Raw genomic sequence first — 12,780 nt, forward strand, 5'->3', positions numbered from 1 at the left:
TTATTCAATTTTCACTTAAATTTCACCTAATGGAGCTTTAAATTAAAACACCCTCCAGCCGAGACAAACTCTCCCTCACGTCCTTTGTTTGTGCACGATGCAGCATCAGGATAAAACTCTGAGCAGGTGATCATCAGACTGCAGGTGAAACGTCTGCAGCCTAACCAGACGATTCAGACAAAGTCAGATCAGGTCTATTGATCAGCGACAGGCCGCTGCCGCAGTGATTCATGAGGACGTGTGGGGCAATAACGCAGGTCATCCAGGGACCAGCCCAGCGCTGCGAGACTCACCAAAGGTTAACAGATAAAATATATGGTCTGTTATGACTCTCAGGGAGGGCCGGGGCGTTCCTCCAGCCACTGACTCCAGACCAGCTCAGTGACGTCGTCTGAGTCAGTGTGTGACTGTGCGGCGCCCACCTGTGTGTGAGGGGTCACTGTGTGAAGGCGTGGGCCGCTGGTACACGATGGTAATCAGGATGATGACCAGGTCTGTGAGGCTGACTGCATCTGAAACACACACACACACACACACACACACACACACACACACACACACACACACACACACACACACAGAGTGAAGTTAACCTTCAGGACCAGGTTTGATTTCAGTTTTTCAGGTGTTTTAAAAACCTGTTTCAGACTCCACATCATCATCGTCGTCGTCGTCATCGTCGTCGTCGTCGTCGTCGTCGTCGTCGTCGTCATCATCATCATCATCATCACCATCACCATCAAACAGCTTAACAGCCCATCAGTCGTTAAACTGATTCATGAGGCAGAATTCAAACTCTGCTCTACAAAGAGCAGATCTGCTGCTTTTCTACGTTCCACATCGATATCCAGTGACTGCCTGGACTCTTGTTTGTTTCCATTGGACAAAACAATCGCTCCACTTTGAACGATTAATAGTTCAATCACTAAAATAAATGATGATAAACGTCGGGGTTCAGCTCAGTTCAGAGTTCTTATGTCCTACATCTTCATCTTCCTCTTCGATGAAACGTTCTGACAGAAAATAATGAACACGCCGAGTTCATTAATGGTCGCAGCACTAATCCTTAAGCACGTACTTCATCATATAATGTGAGTGTGAGACACAGAATGTCAGACGTGTCGGAGGGACGGATGGTCTGTCAGTCTGCAGGGATGATGGACCTCACGCTCTGGCTGAGACATGACTGAAAACAAACGTCTTTGAAGCGGACTCATTAACGTGAAGCGTGTGACGTGACTGGAATCCCCGGCGCCTGAACGCTGCTCGAAATGTAAAATAACACGACGATCAATCGCATCTCAGTTTCTTTAAACCGGCTGTGAGACAGAGACAGAGACAGAGACAGACAGAGAGAGAGACAGAGACAAAGAGACAGAGAGAGAGAGAGACAGACAGAGACAGAAAGAGAGAGACAGAGAGCGAGAGAGAGACAGAGAGCGAGAGAGAGAGAGAGACAGACGGAGACAGAGACAGACAGAGAGAGAGACAGAGACAGAGACAGAGAGCTGAAGCATGATGACCATCAATCATCACCAGGATAAAACCAACAACGAATAATGAATCATCTGAAACATCTCAATCAAAAACCAAATGGACAATGGACGGACACGTCATGACTCACATGTATGAGACACTGAGGTTGGAGGTGTGGAGGGGGCTCGTCAATACGCCTCCGCCATCAGCACGTATGACTATAATAACAGCTTTGATGTCTGATCAGGTTTCCTCCAGACTGATTGAATCAAATGTCATTTAGGGTCATTAGTGATCCGTCTGCGGTCACTCCCATCATTAAGTCTTTATCAGTGATCACAGTGGGGTGGGGGGAGGGGGAGCGGCACCGTGAACACATTCTTATCTGAGATTATCTGCCGTAAAGATTATTCTCTATCATCAAACAATCCCTTTTTCCCTTTATCTCCACCATAAACAGCCAGCAGCCGTTAGCTTAGCTTAGCTTAGCACAAAGACTGGAAACAGCTAGCCTGGCTCTGTCTGTGTGATATCTTCTTTGTTTAATTTCTAGAAAAACTAAGGTGGAGAAACAATTGAGCATTTTACAGGAGGGTGTGTGCTGGACTGTGAAAGTTACAGCTCCTCGCCAGGAAATAATCTGGAACGTAACGCAGCCTTAAAATGACAAAGTGTTGTTTTAGCAATTCACGCAGCACAGTGAGTTTCAGAGGTAGTCAGAAACATGCCCACTCATCAACACCCCACCAGCCAGACAGACAAACTCTGTCCTGCTTTCAGACAAAAACAAGAAAGAAATTAAATATGATCAATAAACAGAGTTTACAGTCTCATGTTGTACCTTTGTGCTTCTTCACTTTGATGGGAAAGAGCTTCCTCCCGTTGGTGTAGATGAGGAGTTTCCCCAGAACGCACAGCGAGTGGACGAAGAGGACGTATTCCAGCTCCTGTCCTGTGTAGACGCTCCTCTGAGCTGAACCTGGAACAGTCCGAGGAGAAGTGGAATCAGCACCTCGAGCAGGCGGCAGCGAAGATTTAACTAAAGGCGATCTCTACATTCACATGTCTGATGACCTTTGACCTTTTGGATATAACGCTTCATCACATCATCGTTTGAGTGAAATTTGGTCATAATTTACATTTGAATTCCTGAGTTACGATCAAAAATTAAATGTTTCCACTAAACACTAGTAAGAAGGAGCTAACGCTGTGAGAGCTGAAGTGCTGCCAAACGCAGACTGAAAATAAAAGGTTGAGGTGGTGGACTGATATATAAAGACTGACATGATTTCAACTGCAGAAACGAGCTTTCCGTGTCCTGATGAGCTGCCCGCTGCTCTGCGCTCACGCTGTGCTGGACGGACACTTCAAAATGAAAAGCGTCAGGGGAAGCCTCGCGGAGTCAAACAGAGGCTCGGCTCAGAGAAAGTCTTCTTCTTTCATGGAGCGTGTCGGTGACGGGGGAGGCGGCGTATCTCTGCTCATCCAAGGCGAGGTCAAGCTGCTCCGTCTCGGCGAGCCAGCTGGCCTGCAGGAGATACGGCGCTGACGCTCCCTGACGCTCCGTCTCACGCTGCATTCACTGAGTCATAGCGCAGCTGCATATGGAGCCTTTCATGAATCCGCACAACTCTTCATCGCGACTGTGGGAATTTAGATTAAATACTGTAAACAAGTGATCCTAGGACACAGCAGAGAGATTCATGGGAAATGTGGTCTAAACTGGAAACGGCCACGAGCTGAAACTGGCACCAGTAAACACTGGAGGTCAGATACGGACGGCCATAAGGACGGCCTGCGATTCATTTGATGCAAAGTGTCCTCCTCCTCGCTCAAACGTCCACCTTCAAAGACATCTCAGGCTCTTTCAGTGGACTTCAGGACATCTCATCAGATCCACAGTCTCTCAGTGTCCTGTGTCCATTTACACTCAGCGTTTCCTGAATCCTTGGCATATAATAAATATGTTGAGAGCATTATGCATCTTCAGAAAACGTCTGCAAAGCTGATTTTGGAATATCAAAACCTCTTTGCTGGCTTGCTTTTCTCTTCTTCGCCACACTTCCTGGTCCATTACTTCCTCCAGCTGTTGATTGGTGGAACAGTGTGGGACCGGCAGCAGTGGATCTGCATCCCGTCGCTCGTGTGCGTCTTCACGCTCAGTCCAAACCAAAGTGGCTCCCTGAGCACCAACACTTCAGGACACCTTCAGCTTTACAATAACCACAGTATAAATGACTAAGACTCAAAGGCGGCTGAGAAGACTCCAGACCTGCGTCCCCACGGACTCTTTTACTTACTGCTGTTCTGCTGCTCCGCTGACCCAGGATCAGCCGCGTCGCATGTGAAGCGTTGGCAGGATTCGCTGTAATGGACGCACTGCTGAAGGGCTGCCACAATCTGAAGACATAAATCAATGCGTGTTATTGTAGCGGTTGCAATCGTCTGATTGGCTGAATAAAACGACATCTATTTATCTCCAGTGCCAAAGTCGGAAGCTGCTTACACTAAAAACAACCGGCCAGCTGAAGGAGTCGATGCATCTGCTCTTATCGAAGCCCCTAATCAAGACTTTAGGAGTAGAACGGCTGGTTTTAATCTAAATCTGAGCACTTCAGGGATTTTAGTGCAGGAGCAGCTCAGGCTTTCAGAGCTGTTTACAGTCTTATTGACGTTCACTTCAGGGAAAGCTTCAGGCTGACTCCACAGTCATCCTGAGAGGGAGGTTTAAGATGAAACAGCCGATTCTTAAATGTCAGAGTGAAGCACAACTCTGGGCCCTTTGGTCTTCATGACCTGCACTGTGTGAATCACACACATCCCACAAACACACCAACACGAGGAAGAAGTTCACCGAAGAAACATCCTCATCCTCACCCGTCTCACCGCCGGCTTTATTCGAATTCATGCGTATATGTACATGTTTACAGCAAAGGCAGAAGCACAGAGGCAAGCTCAGCTTCTCTCTGAGGCTCCAGGAAGAACCTGAACACAACATACAGGCCATGACAGGCCTGACAGTTTGCTCCACGTTCCTCTTCCTCACTCATGTGGACATTTGTCTTTCTTCAACAGTGCAACGAAATGAGATTCTGTGTTTGGACGCTTTCTGCAGAGACTCTTCGTGCTTGTCCGCTTGGTTGTTTCTTCAGGGTGCTGGACTTCTCAGGAGGACAAAGGCAGCTGGTGAGAGATCTTGATTAGAGAGTGAATCACTCACCACAGACTTGTATTTTCTCTCCAGGAGTCTGAGAACCACAGTCCTGCTGTAGTGTCCATGCTGGGAGGACAGGTGGACAGAGCGGGAAAGACAAAGACAGAATATATGAGACAGAGCACAAGAGATAAAGACAATATGCACAGAAACATCTGTCCATTTGAGACACACACCATCCACTTCTTAAACCAGGTGGCTTTAACATCCAGTAAGGCCAGTAGGTGAACTGGTTCCAGAGCTTTGTCCGTCCCTGGCGAGGCTGAGCCGTGTTCATGGTGGAGGGACAGCAAGGAGAAGGTGCTCTCTATCACCTCCTCCATATATCTACAGAAAGAGGACCACAACAGATGAACTGGACGTAAACCAGCATGGGCAGGAAACCATTATCATGTGAGGCAGTGAGAGGCGCCGCCTGAACACACGCCGGGACAAAAACTCACTTCTCAGGATGGCGGATCCAAAAGTTCGTCACCTCCTTCTGAAAGTCGTTCATCAGTCGTATCTGAGGCAGGACAGACAGACAGACGGGGGGGGGGGGGGGGGGATGCGTCTGCATGGTCACACACTCTAAACACTCTAAACGTCAGATCAAAGATGCTGCACCTGTTTGAGAAGACGGCTGATCTCAGGTCTGTTGATGTCGATGGAAGCTGAGCCGGTTGGAAAGTTCAGCTTCTGAGACAGAAAACTCGACTCCACGCTTTGAGCTGCACATCAAAGGCAAAACACACAAATCACAAAGCATCTGTTAGACACGCAGGATTAAAGCTGAGAGGTGGAAATCTGATAACCTTCAGACAAAACGACCAAAACCACAGTCTGCAAGGCCTGGAAACACAGGCAGGTTTCCACTTCAGCACCTACCCAAACTGCTGTAGATCTCTCGTGTCACGTTCAGCGGAGAAGAGGAGAAGCTTTTAGCAAAGAACTGCAGAACGTTATCCTGATGGAGGTGCAGACAGGTGAGACACAGGTGGATGAATTAAACGTACATCTGTAGCAGAGTGATGGCTGGCATGTTTTACAGAGTGCAGGCTGGTCTAGAATCAGGGCTGTGTCAGGACTCACGCTGAGGTCGGGGTCGGTCAGGGCGGCGCACAGGCTCTCGTGGATGCTGCTCCAGCTCTCACAGCTCAGCACATCAGAGGGTGGAGCACAGCAGAGGGCCTGAAGAGCCTCCCAGCGCACCTGCACACAGATTTACGCCACTTATGAGTGACTGCTCATCGCAGTCGTCTACGGCAGTGCTTCAGTCAGCCTTTCTACCTCTTTGGGTCTGCTGGAGTCGAGCTTCTCAGCCAACGCTTGCAGCTGCTCTTGTCTGATGAATGCGTAACTCTGGAGAGGAAAATGGAGATGACACAAAGATTATGATCCAGCACAAATCAAACTGCAGAGCTCTACTGTCTGATGGCACCACCCAGATGGTTCAGGATCACTGGGTGGATCTACAGTCACTCTGCTGAGGAAGAGAACAGCAGCAGTGATCAACGCCGTCCACAGACGTCAGAGGGCTCAGGTACAATGTTGGAGCTTCAAAGGAGACACCAACAATAACATAAAAAGGACAATAATTATTGAAATGTGACGAATCGGCCTCAGAGCGTCTCCACTGTGCCGGCCACCTGGTTGAAGGACGAGTCGCTGTCGGAGCAGTTGTCAGCGTACTGGCTGTTGGACTGACTGTGCTGCTTCTCTCGGTGCATCTCCTCCTTCCTCATCTGGTCCTCCTCAAATCTGCTGATTAAGGACTCCACCGCTGTAATCATGGAGTTTTTCAATGTCTGCATCATCTGCTGGTACCTGTCACAGGAAGAAGTACGTCAGTGTAAACTGTAAAGATCACCCTACCAAAATAAAAGATAAGACTCTTCTGACTTCCTGTAACCTAAATTTGGGGGTACGGTTGGTTTGAAAAGACAGACAAGAAACATGTTGAAAAATGCATATTTCTGACATCTCTGAAAAACAAGAATGCAGGTTTTGATCAAACCGATCAATCAAACATCCCTGATTCTTTCCATATATATATAAATTAATATAAAGGGCACCAAATGGACACAGATACATGATCTGGAAAATAAATATTATAGAGACACTTTTGTTCCACACAATGTGTGAAAGTTCTCCAGCAGAAAGAGCTGATGGGCGCTCAGAGATCTGAGCCCACTCACTCAGCTGAGTCTCTGGTCTTTCGGGTGACGGCGTGGATCAGGGTGTCGTGACCCGAACATATCGTGTGCTGTCCATCTCCTCTGGTCAAGTTCTTGGTCTCGTCCTCCACCACCGTCCCCAGCGAGCTCTCCACATGCTGACGGAGGTACTTCACAAACTCGTAGCTGCAAAGAGAGCATTGACAGAATGAAGCCAGTCGTTCAGTCGAGCTGTGTACCGACAGCGTGACAGTCAGCAGACACAGCGGCACACTGTGTATGCTAGCAGGCAGCCGTCATGTGCTGCAGAGGCTGACATCACAAACACAAGGTGGCACAGGTACACCTCTACATGTCAGCGGTTGATGACTTATTTCTAAGGATTCATTGATGAGTATTGAACAAACCGCTGTAGAAACACAGTTTTTCTTTTTGCTCTGATCTCTCAGACGTACTTGTGGAAGTTCTTGTCGGTCTCCTCCAGGTGCAGGAGGATCTCCTCTGCACATTCGGTCGACGGAGCTGCAGAGATCCTGTCGTTGATGCTTCTCAGAAGCTGCTTGAGCAGAGACTGCAGCTCCACCTCGTCTTCAGGGGACAGCTGAGACATCTCTGCAGCTGGTCTTTAAAACGGGACAGAACAGTGTGATTGGTGTGTTCAAGGTTTAAAATGTGCACGTGGGTTTGACAGGTAAATTCAGCTCAGAAAGGAGACATCACCTTCAAACAACAACAAGGACAGAGCTGAGGTCCATTCGTGTGACATCAGTGTCGATGTCCAGCACAGGGACGTGACCACAGACACGTTTTGTCTTTGCCTTTTTCAACATCAGCCAGTCAGGTGTCAATCAGTTCATCACCAACAGGTGTGACAGTCAAACAGGTGTTTTCCACGCTGAACAAAAGGTATTACATGAGGGACGGTGGACAAGCTGTCTTCTCACAGACATATGAATAAAACTCAAACAGCTATAATTCATCATTGTGCGTTGGACACAAACGGACTTCATGATGTTTTTATCCTGAATCCAAAAGCAGCTAATCGCTTGTTAGCTTCATGCTGCTAACAGCACCATTGTACCAGCTAGCTAAAACAAAGCTAGCTTACTTTAACGGAAGACGCCGCTAAATGAACAAAAGCCTCCGCAGCACAAACAACCACCCGAACAACAACACATCGTACTCAGTATGTTTAAAACCTCACCTTGTTTCCTGACCTGTGAAGGCTTTTTATCCAGGTAGCATTGCCAGGGACAGCCGCGTCTCTATGGAAACGTCCACTTAGCGTGAACTGCGGTGCATTGTGGGATGCGCTAATTTACCACAGGCTGCATCACAGAGGGTCGAAAACTAGGCTTTCACACTTAAAATATGAAAGACCAGAACAATTAAAGGTTAAATATTACAGGAAAAGTCGAGTCATGAGATCTGTTACCCAGAAACTGCGTCACAGTTCAACCATGACCAGTTGATATTCATTCTGTTCCTATTATTATTATGGCCATGGACGGTTTTCCTCCATGTCTTTGAACGCAACACAACTGAAGCGCACTGTCACGTGACTCAGTGTTTTGCTCCTGCTTCCGGGTTCTGAACAGGAGACATCTCTGCCTGCTGAAACTGTCAAACCTCATCAGAAATTTACTCTGTGGGACCGACGACATGTTTTCTTCACACGCCTGACTCACGAGTCCACGTTACGTTTAGAAAACACGTTAAATCTGCTGACGAGCCGCAGCTAGCAAGCTAGCATCAGCACCACTAGCATCAACTATGGCGGCAGTTGACAGCTTTCAGTTACTGTACAGAGAAATTTCCCGGTCATGCAGTTTTTACTTTGAAACCCTGGCCCTGGTCGGCGCTCTGTACACCGCCAGCAGGGCAGTCATCCTGCTCCGGGACTGCTGCACGTTGGTCAGGGTGCATTTCCTGCCGAGAGTGATCCCCATCAAGAGGCTGACGCAGAGATTTGGTGACTGGGCTGTTATTTATGGTAAGACTGCAGCAGGTGACGGTCACCTCCATCCATTTCATCCCAGCACACTCACTTCAGTCAGTCAGATTTAATCATCACAGCAGCTTCATACAAAACTACAGCTGCTGCCAGTTTGAGAGCCTCAGCAATCAGTCAATTAATCAATGAACCGGAAAATAAAGTATTTATCCGACAAAAAACAAACATTTGCTGCTTTCAGCGTCTTGAATTTGACAATTTGCTGCTTTTCTCTATTTGATTTCATGAACTTGAGCTTTGACAAATTACAAAAAGCCCATTTCTACTATTTGCTAATGCTAAATAAAAAGAGTGAAAACAAAATATTTCTGATGGTGAAGAAACTTCTGCTGCTTAATTTCTTGGCAGTTAACTACTCGAGCTCATTGCTTGTGGTGATGACGTGAATTTGGTCTCACGGCGATGTTCCTGTGCAGCAGCTCTCAACTTCCTCCCGGCCTGACTGTCATTGGTAAATACCGTCCTCTGTCCTCTGTCCTGTCAGGGGCGTCCCAGCCTGTGGCCAAAGCCTACGCAGAGGAGCTGGCCAGGCACGGCATCAGCATCATCTTTGTCACTCAGGACCACACCTCCGTCAGAGACACGGCCGCAGCCCTCTCCCAGAGCTACGGCGTGGAGACCGTCGTGGTCCTGGCCGACTTCTCTTTGGACCACGCAGCCAGCAAGCCCATCAAAGAAGCCCTGAGGGGGAAAGACATCGGCTTCCTGGTCAACTGCGTGGACGAGTCTTTGGCTTCGCCTCGGAGCCTGATCGAGATGCCCGAGCAGAGCTTGCTGGATTTGGTGAATAAGAACGTTGCGGTGGCGACTTTGATGACGCGGCTGGTGCTGCCGGGGATGGTGGAGCGCAGCAGAGGAGCCGTGGTCAACATATCGTCGGGCGCTTGCTGCAGACCGCTGCCTGGAAGAGTGACGCTCACCGCCTCCACTGTGAGACCAAACATCTGCCACCTGTGCACACGCACGCACACACACGCACATCTGGACCCTCCACAGATCTTTTTCTGTATCACACATTCTGTAAATGTAAAGCAAACTGCATCTTTCTCACTGGCCGTCACTCTTTCTTCTTCTGTCCACTCAGTATAAACAGACATATTGTCCTGTGTGTCGATGACCCTCGCTCCTCTCTTCTCCTGACGTTTCAGGGCTACCTGGATCATTTCTCCAGAGCGCTTCACCTGGAGTACAGCAGCAAAGGGATCTTTGTCCAAAGTTTGATTCCTTTCCAGGTAGATTCCTGATACGAGCGTTAACAAGCACATGAACGCATCGCGTGCCAAAGGAAACCTGCCAAGCTGCATTCAAAGGCTTCTTCAGATTCATGGTCTTGGTCACTTATCTGCCATCAGATAGTTCATGGTTTCATGTTCTGATATAAAGTTTTTATGGCTGCTTGTGTTTAGCGGAGTAGTTTTTACCTTTTCTTCACCTGAACGCAGGTATTTGATCATAACGCTAAGGCAATAAAACAGCACTGAGGTACTCCAGCCAGTTTACAAGCTACACCCAGCTCCAACCAATCCTCCCTTCATGAGGAGTGTTCCTGTTATTTAGCCTAGCCTCACTCATACAAACAGGGTGGACAAAATATCAGAAACAGCTCTCTGTGTGACTCTACAACCTCCCAGAGGAGCACCACCTCAAAACAGCCTCAGAGTATAAGAAGCTTCATGTAGGTGGAATTTAACGCAGGACTGAATCGGGTTAGCAGGGTGTGCCTAATAAACTGGCAACTGGGTGCATGAGCTGCATGAGAGACTTGTCTTCAGGGTCTGTTCAGTCATGTTAAGACGAAGATATTTAAGAGGTGATAAAAACAAAACACAAATGTATGAAAATGTTGAAATGTGCTCTAAAATTTAAAGTTCTCGTTGGGTGAAGAGTTGTGTGTGTGTGTCGGTGCTTGATATTGTGTGTGTGCGTCACCAGATAGCCTCCAGAGGCGGACATCCATCATCATCGACAGCGGCGCCGCAGCAGGGCTGGTTTGCTCCAAAGCCTGAGGTCTACGCTCGCCACGCCATCTCCACCCTGGGCGTCTCCCACCGGACCACCGGATACTGGCCTCACACTGTGCAGGTGGGCTCAGAATAAGTCAGGACGGCAGGTTGTTTCAGTCAGTGTGGTGATGAAGAGCGTGTAAACCTTTGTTTCCATGCGATGACCTGCTTCTCGCCTGTTTCTTCGCAGTACGGTCTGATGAGATGTGTTCCAGAGTGGATCTGGGTTCTTGGATCTCACGTGTTCCTCAGCTCCAGCTGAGAGAGTCCTCCAGTCAAGACTGGACCAGCTCCTGGATCACGCAGACTTCAATCTCCTCTGCCGCTAGTTTAAATGTGCTCAGTGCTGCAGTGAAATTCACCTGAAACTCTGAATGAACATACATGTTACTCCTGTGTTCATCTTAAATGAGCTGCCTGACACACATCCAACAGCAACATGACGTTTGAGTCTGGGTTTGACCTTCAGCCCAAAGTTGTTTATTACCATAACTTGGTTTGGTGCCTGGACCTTTACAGCAGAGCCTCCATGCTGTTCCAACCCTTTGAACTACATTACATACATTATTTCAACTAAATGGGCCAGCGAGCACCATGAAGGCCTGTATCAGGCCGACAGTATAACACTGAAACCCTTCTTTACTCCCACAGCATAAAGAGCAGGTGAGATCTACAGCCTCCCCTCAAATGTAAGTGTAACTTTGCAATAATGTGACTCAGTGCAAATCTTAAGGCACGTTACTTGGAGGTGATTGTGACCAAAGCAGGTAGAAATCTGAATATATTCTCATAGTGTGAACATGCCTTTAATTGAGTCCTCTCAGTTCAGTGTCGCACATCTGAAAAGCTGATGTTTCCAGCAGAGCAGCTCACGGCGTTGCTGCTCAGACTCAAACATCTCCAGGAGTGAAGCGTGAAGCCGTCATGTCAAAGTGTATTTGAGCTGCGTTTAGTGTATGTATATGTCTCTAAAATGAGTATTTATATTAAAAATGTTGTGGTGAGCTACTGCTTGAACATACAGTATATAAAACACTGACTTCAATGTGATTTGTGTCATTACAGCACAAAAGCCGAACAATAAAACTCTCTCTCATTCCCTGACTGTCTTTATTTCTTGTTAGAAATGACTCTTTGACGGTTGCTCCTTTATCATTTATGAGTTTATGAAATGTTGAGCAGTTCTTCTGCTGAAGGCCACAAACAGTTTTGCTCTTAAAACGTCAGTTGGGTGTAAATCATTGACGTCCTTGAACCGACGCCAGGCCGCCTGCCAGAGTTTAACCTGTGACCCCCTCAGATGAGCCAGGCCTCACACGAGAGCTGAAAACACAAAACCAGAGTCTGAGAACACCATCAACAGACATCGAGCCTGTCAAGTGTTTTCAGAGGTTTTCGCTAAACGTGGACAAGCCGTGAAGGTCTTTGTTTCTTTATCAGGAAATGTTAACATTCATAAGAAATGAGGGAAATATGGTTTGATAATAAACATTTCTAGAACTCCTTTTCAAGAAAATAATGTTCCTAAAATGCCACAGAAATCAGGAGAATCAAGGAAAACTGGAACTCCTGTAGTAAAATAAACAGGCAAACGTGGGATCTCATCAATAAAGAAAATAAAATGATGATCGAACAAATGGTCAGTTAAAGCGAGTCATCAGCATGTTTCCAGTATCTCTGGGACTGATATTCCACAATCTGGGAGCAGTAGCACGGTAGAAAAGCAGGACAATGGAGAGTGTGCAGACGGGAGGAAATTTCAAAAAACATCCAACCAGCGGACGAGTGAACCTGACGAAGCACGAGGCGCCAAACAGAGCGTCAGAAAAGGTTCAAATAAACAGCAGGACGCAGAGGAAATGTGGAGCGCTGTGATTTCAAGCGTTTCTGAGGTGCTTCTGAGCCGTCGTGGACGAG

At 47.6% G+C, this 12,780-nt stretch overlaps 2 protein-coding genes across 4 annotated transcripts in view; one reads left to right on the forward strand and one right to left on the reverse strand.

Moving 5' to 3' along the window:
• Positions 1 to 8,139, reverse strand: part of tbc1d32 (TBC1 domain family, member 32) — a 46,891-nt gene extending 38,752 nt beyond the window's left edge. The window contains exons 1-14 of one of the 3 annotated variants that reach the window (XM_070987872.1): positions 8,051 to 8,139; positions 7,302 to 7,469; positions 6,868 to 7,032; positions 6,319 to 6,496; positions 5,960 to 6,031; positions 5,762 to 5,881; positions 5,558 to 5,636; positions 5,297 to 5,400; positions 5,134 to 5,195; positions 4,867 to 5,017; positions 4,697 to 4,756; positions 3,777 to 3,876; positions 2,318 to 2,455; positions 423 to 512 (exon numbers count right to left, since the gene is read on the reverse strand). In XM_070987872.1, coding sequence (XP_070843973.1) covers positions 423 to 512; positions 2,318 to 2,455; positions 3,777 to 3,876; positions 4,697 to 4,756; positions 4,867 to 5,017; positions 5,134 to 5,195; positions 5,297 to 5,400; positions 5,558 to 5,636; positions 5,762 to 5,881; positions 5,960 to 6,031; positions 6,319 to 6,496; positions 6,868 to 7,032; positions 7,302 to 7,456 — 1,474 coding nt within the window. In that variant the 5' untranslated portion in view covers positions 7,457 to 7,469; positions 8,051 to 8,139. Of the gene's footprint in view, positions 1 to 422; positions 513 to 2,317; positions 2,456 to 3,776; positions 3,877 to 4,696; positions 4,757 to 4,866; positions 5,018 to 5,133; positions 5,196 to 5,296; positions 5,401 to 5,557; positions 5,637 to 5,761; positions 5,882 to 5,959; positions 6,032 to 6,318; positions 6,497 to 6,867; positions 7,033 to 7,301; positions 7,470 to 7,524; positions 7,620 to 8,050 lie in introns of those variants that run through there. The other 2 variants (XM_070987873.1, XM_070987874.1) reach the window with 2 other exon arrangements.
• Positions 8,140 to 8,414: 275 nt separating this feature from the next.
• Positions 8,415 to 11,966, forward strand: hsdl1 (hydroxysteroid dehydrogenase like 1). Its single transcript, XM_070987369.1, has 5 exons — positions 8,415 to 8,839; positions 9,345 to 9,790; positions 10,009 to 10,092; positions 10,793 to 10,942; positions 11,054 to 11,966. The coding sequence occupies exons 1-5, from the start codon at positions 8,620 to 8,622 to the stop codon at positions 11,123 to 11,125; spliced, it is 972 nt and encodes a 323-aa protein (XP_070843470.1). The 5' UTR covers positions 8,415 to 8,619; the 3' UTR covers positions 11,126 to 11,966.
• Positions 11,967 to 12,780: the final 814 nt, after the last annotated feature.

The sequence above is a fragment of the Chaetodon trifascialis genome, chromosome 19 (genome assembly GCF_039877785.1).
Source record: "Chaetodon trifascialis isolate fChaTrf1 chromosome 19, fChaTrf1.hap1, whole genome shotgun sequence".
In the NCBI taxonomy this organism is placed as follows: domain Eukaryota; kingdom Metazoa; phylum Chordata; class Actinopteri; order Chaetodontiformes; family Chaetodontidae; genus Chaetodon; species Chaetodon trifascialis.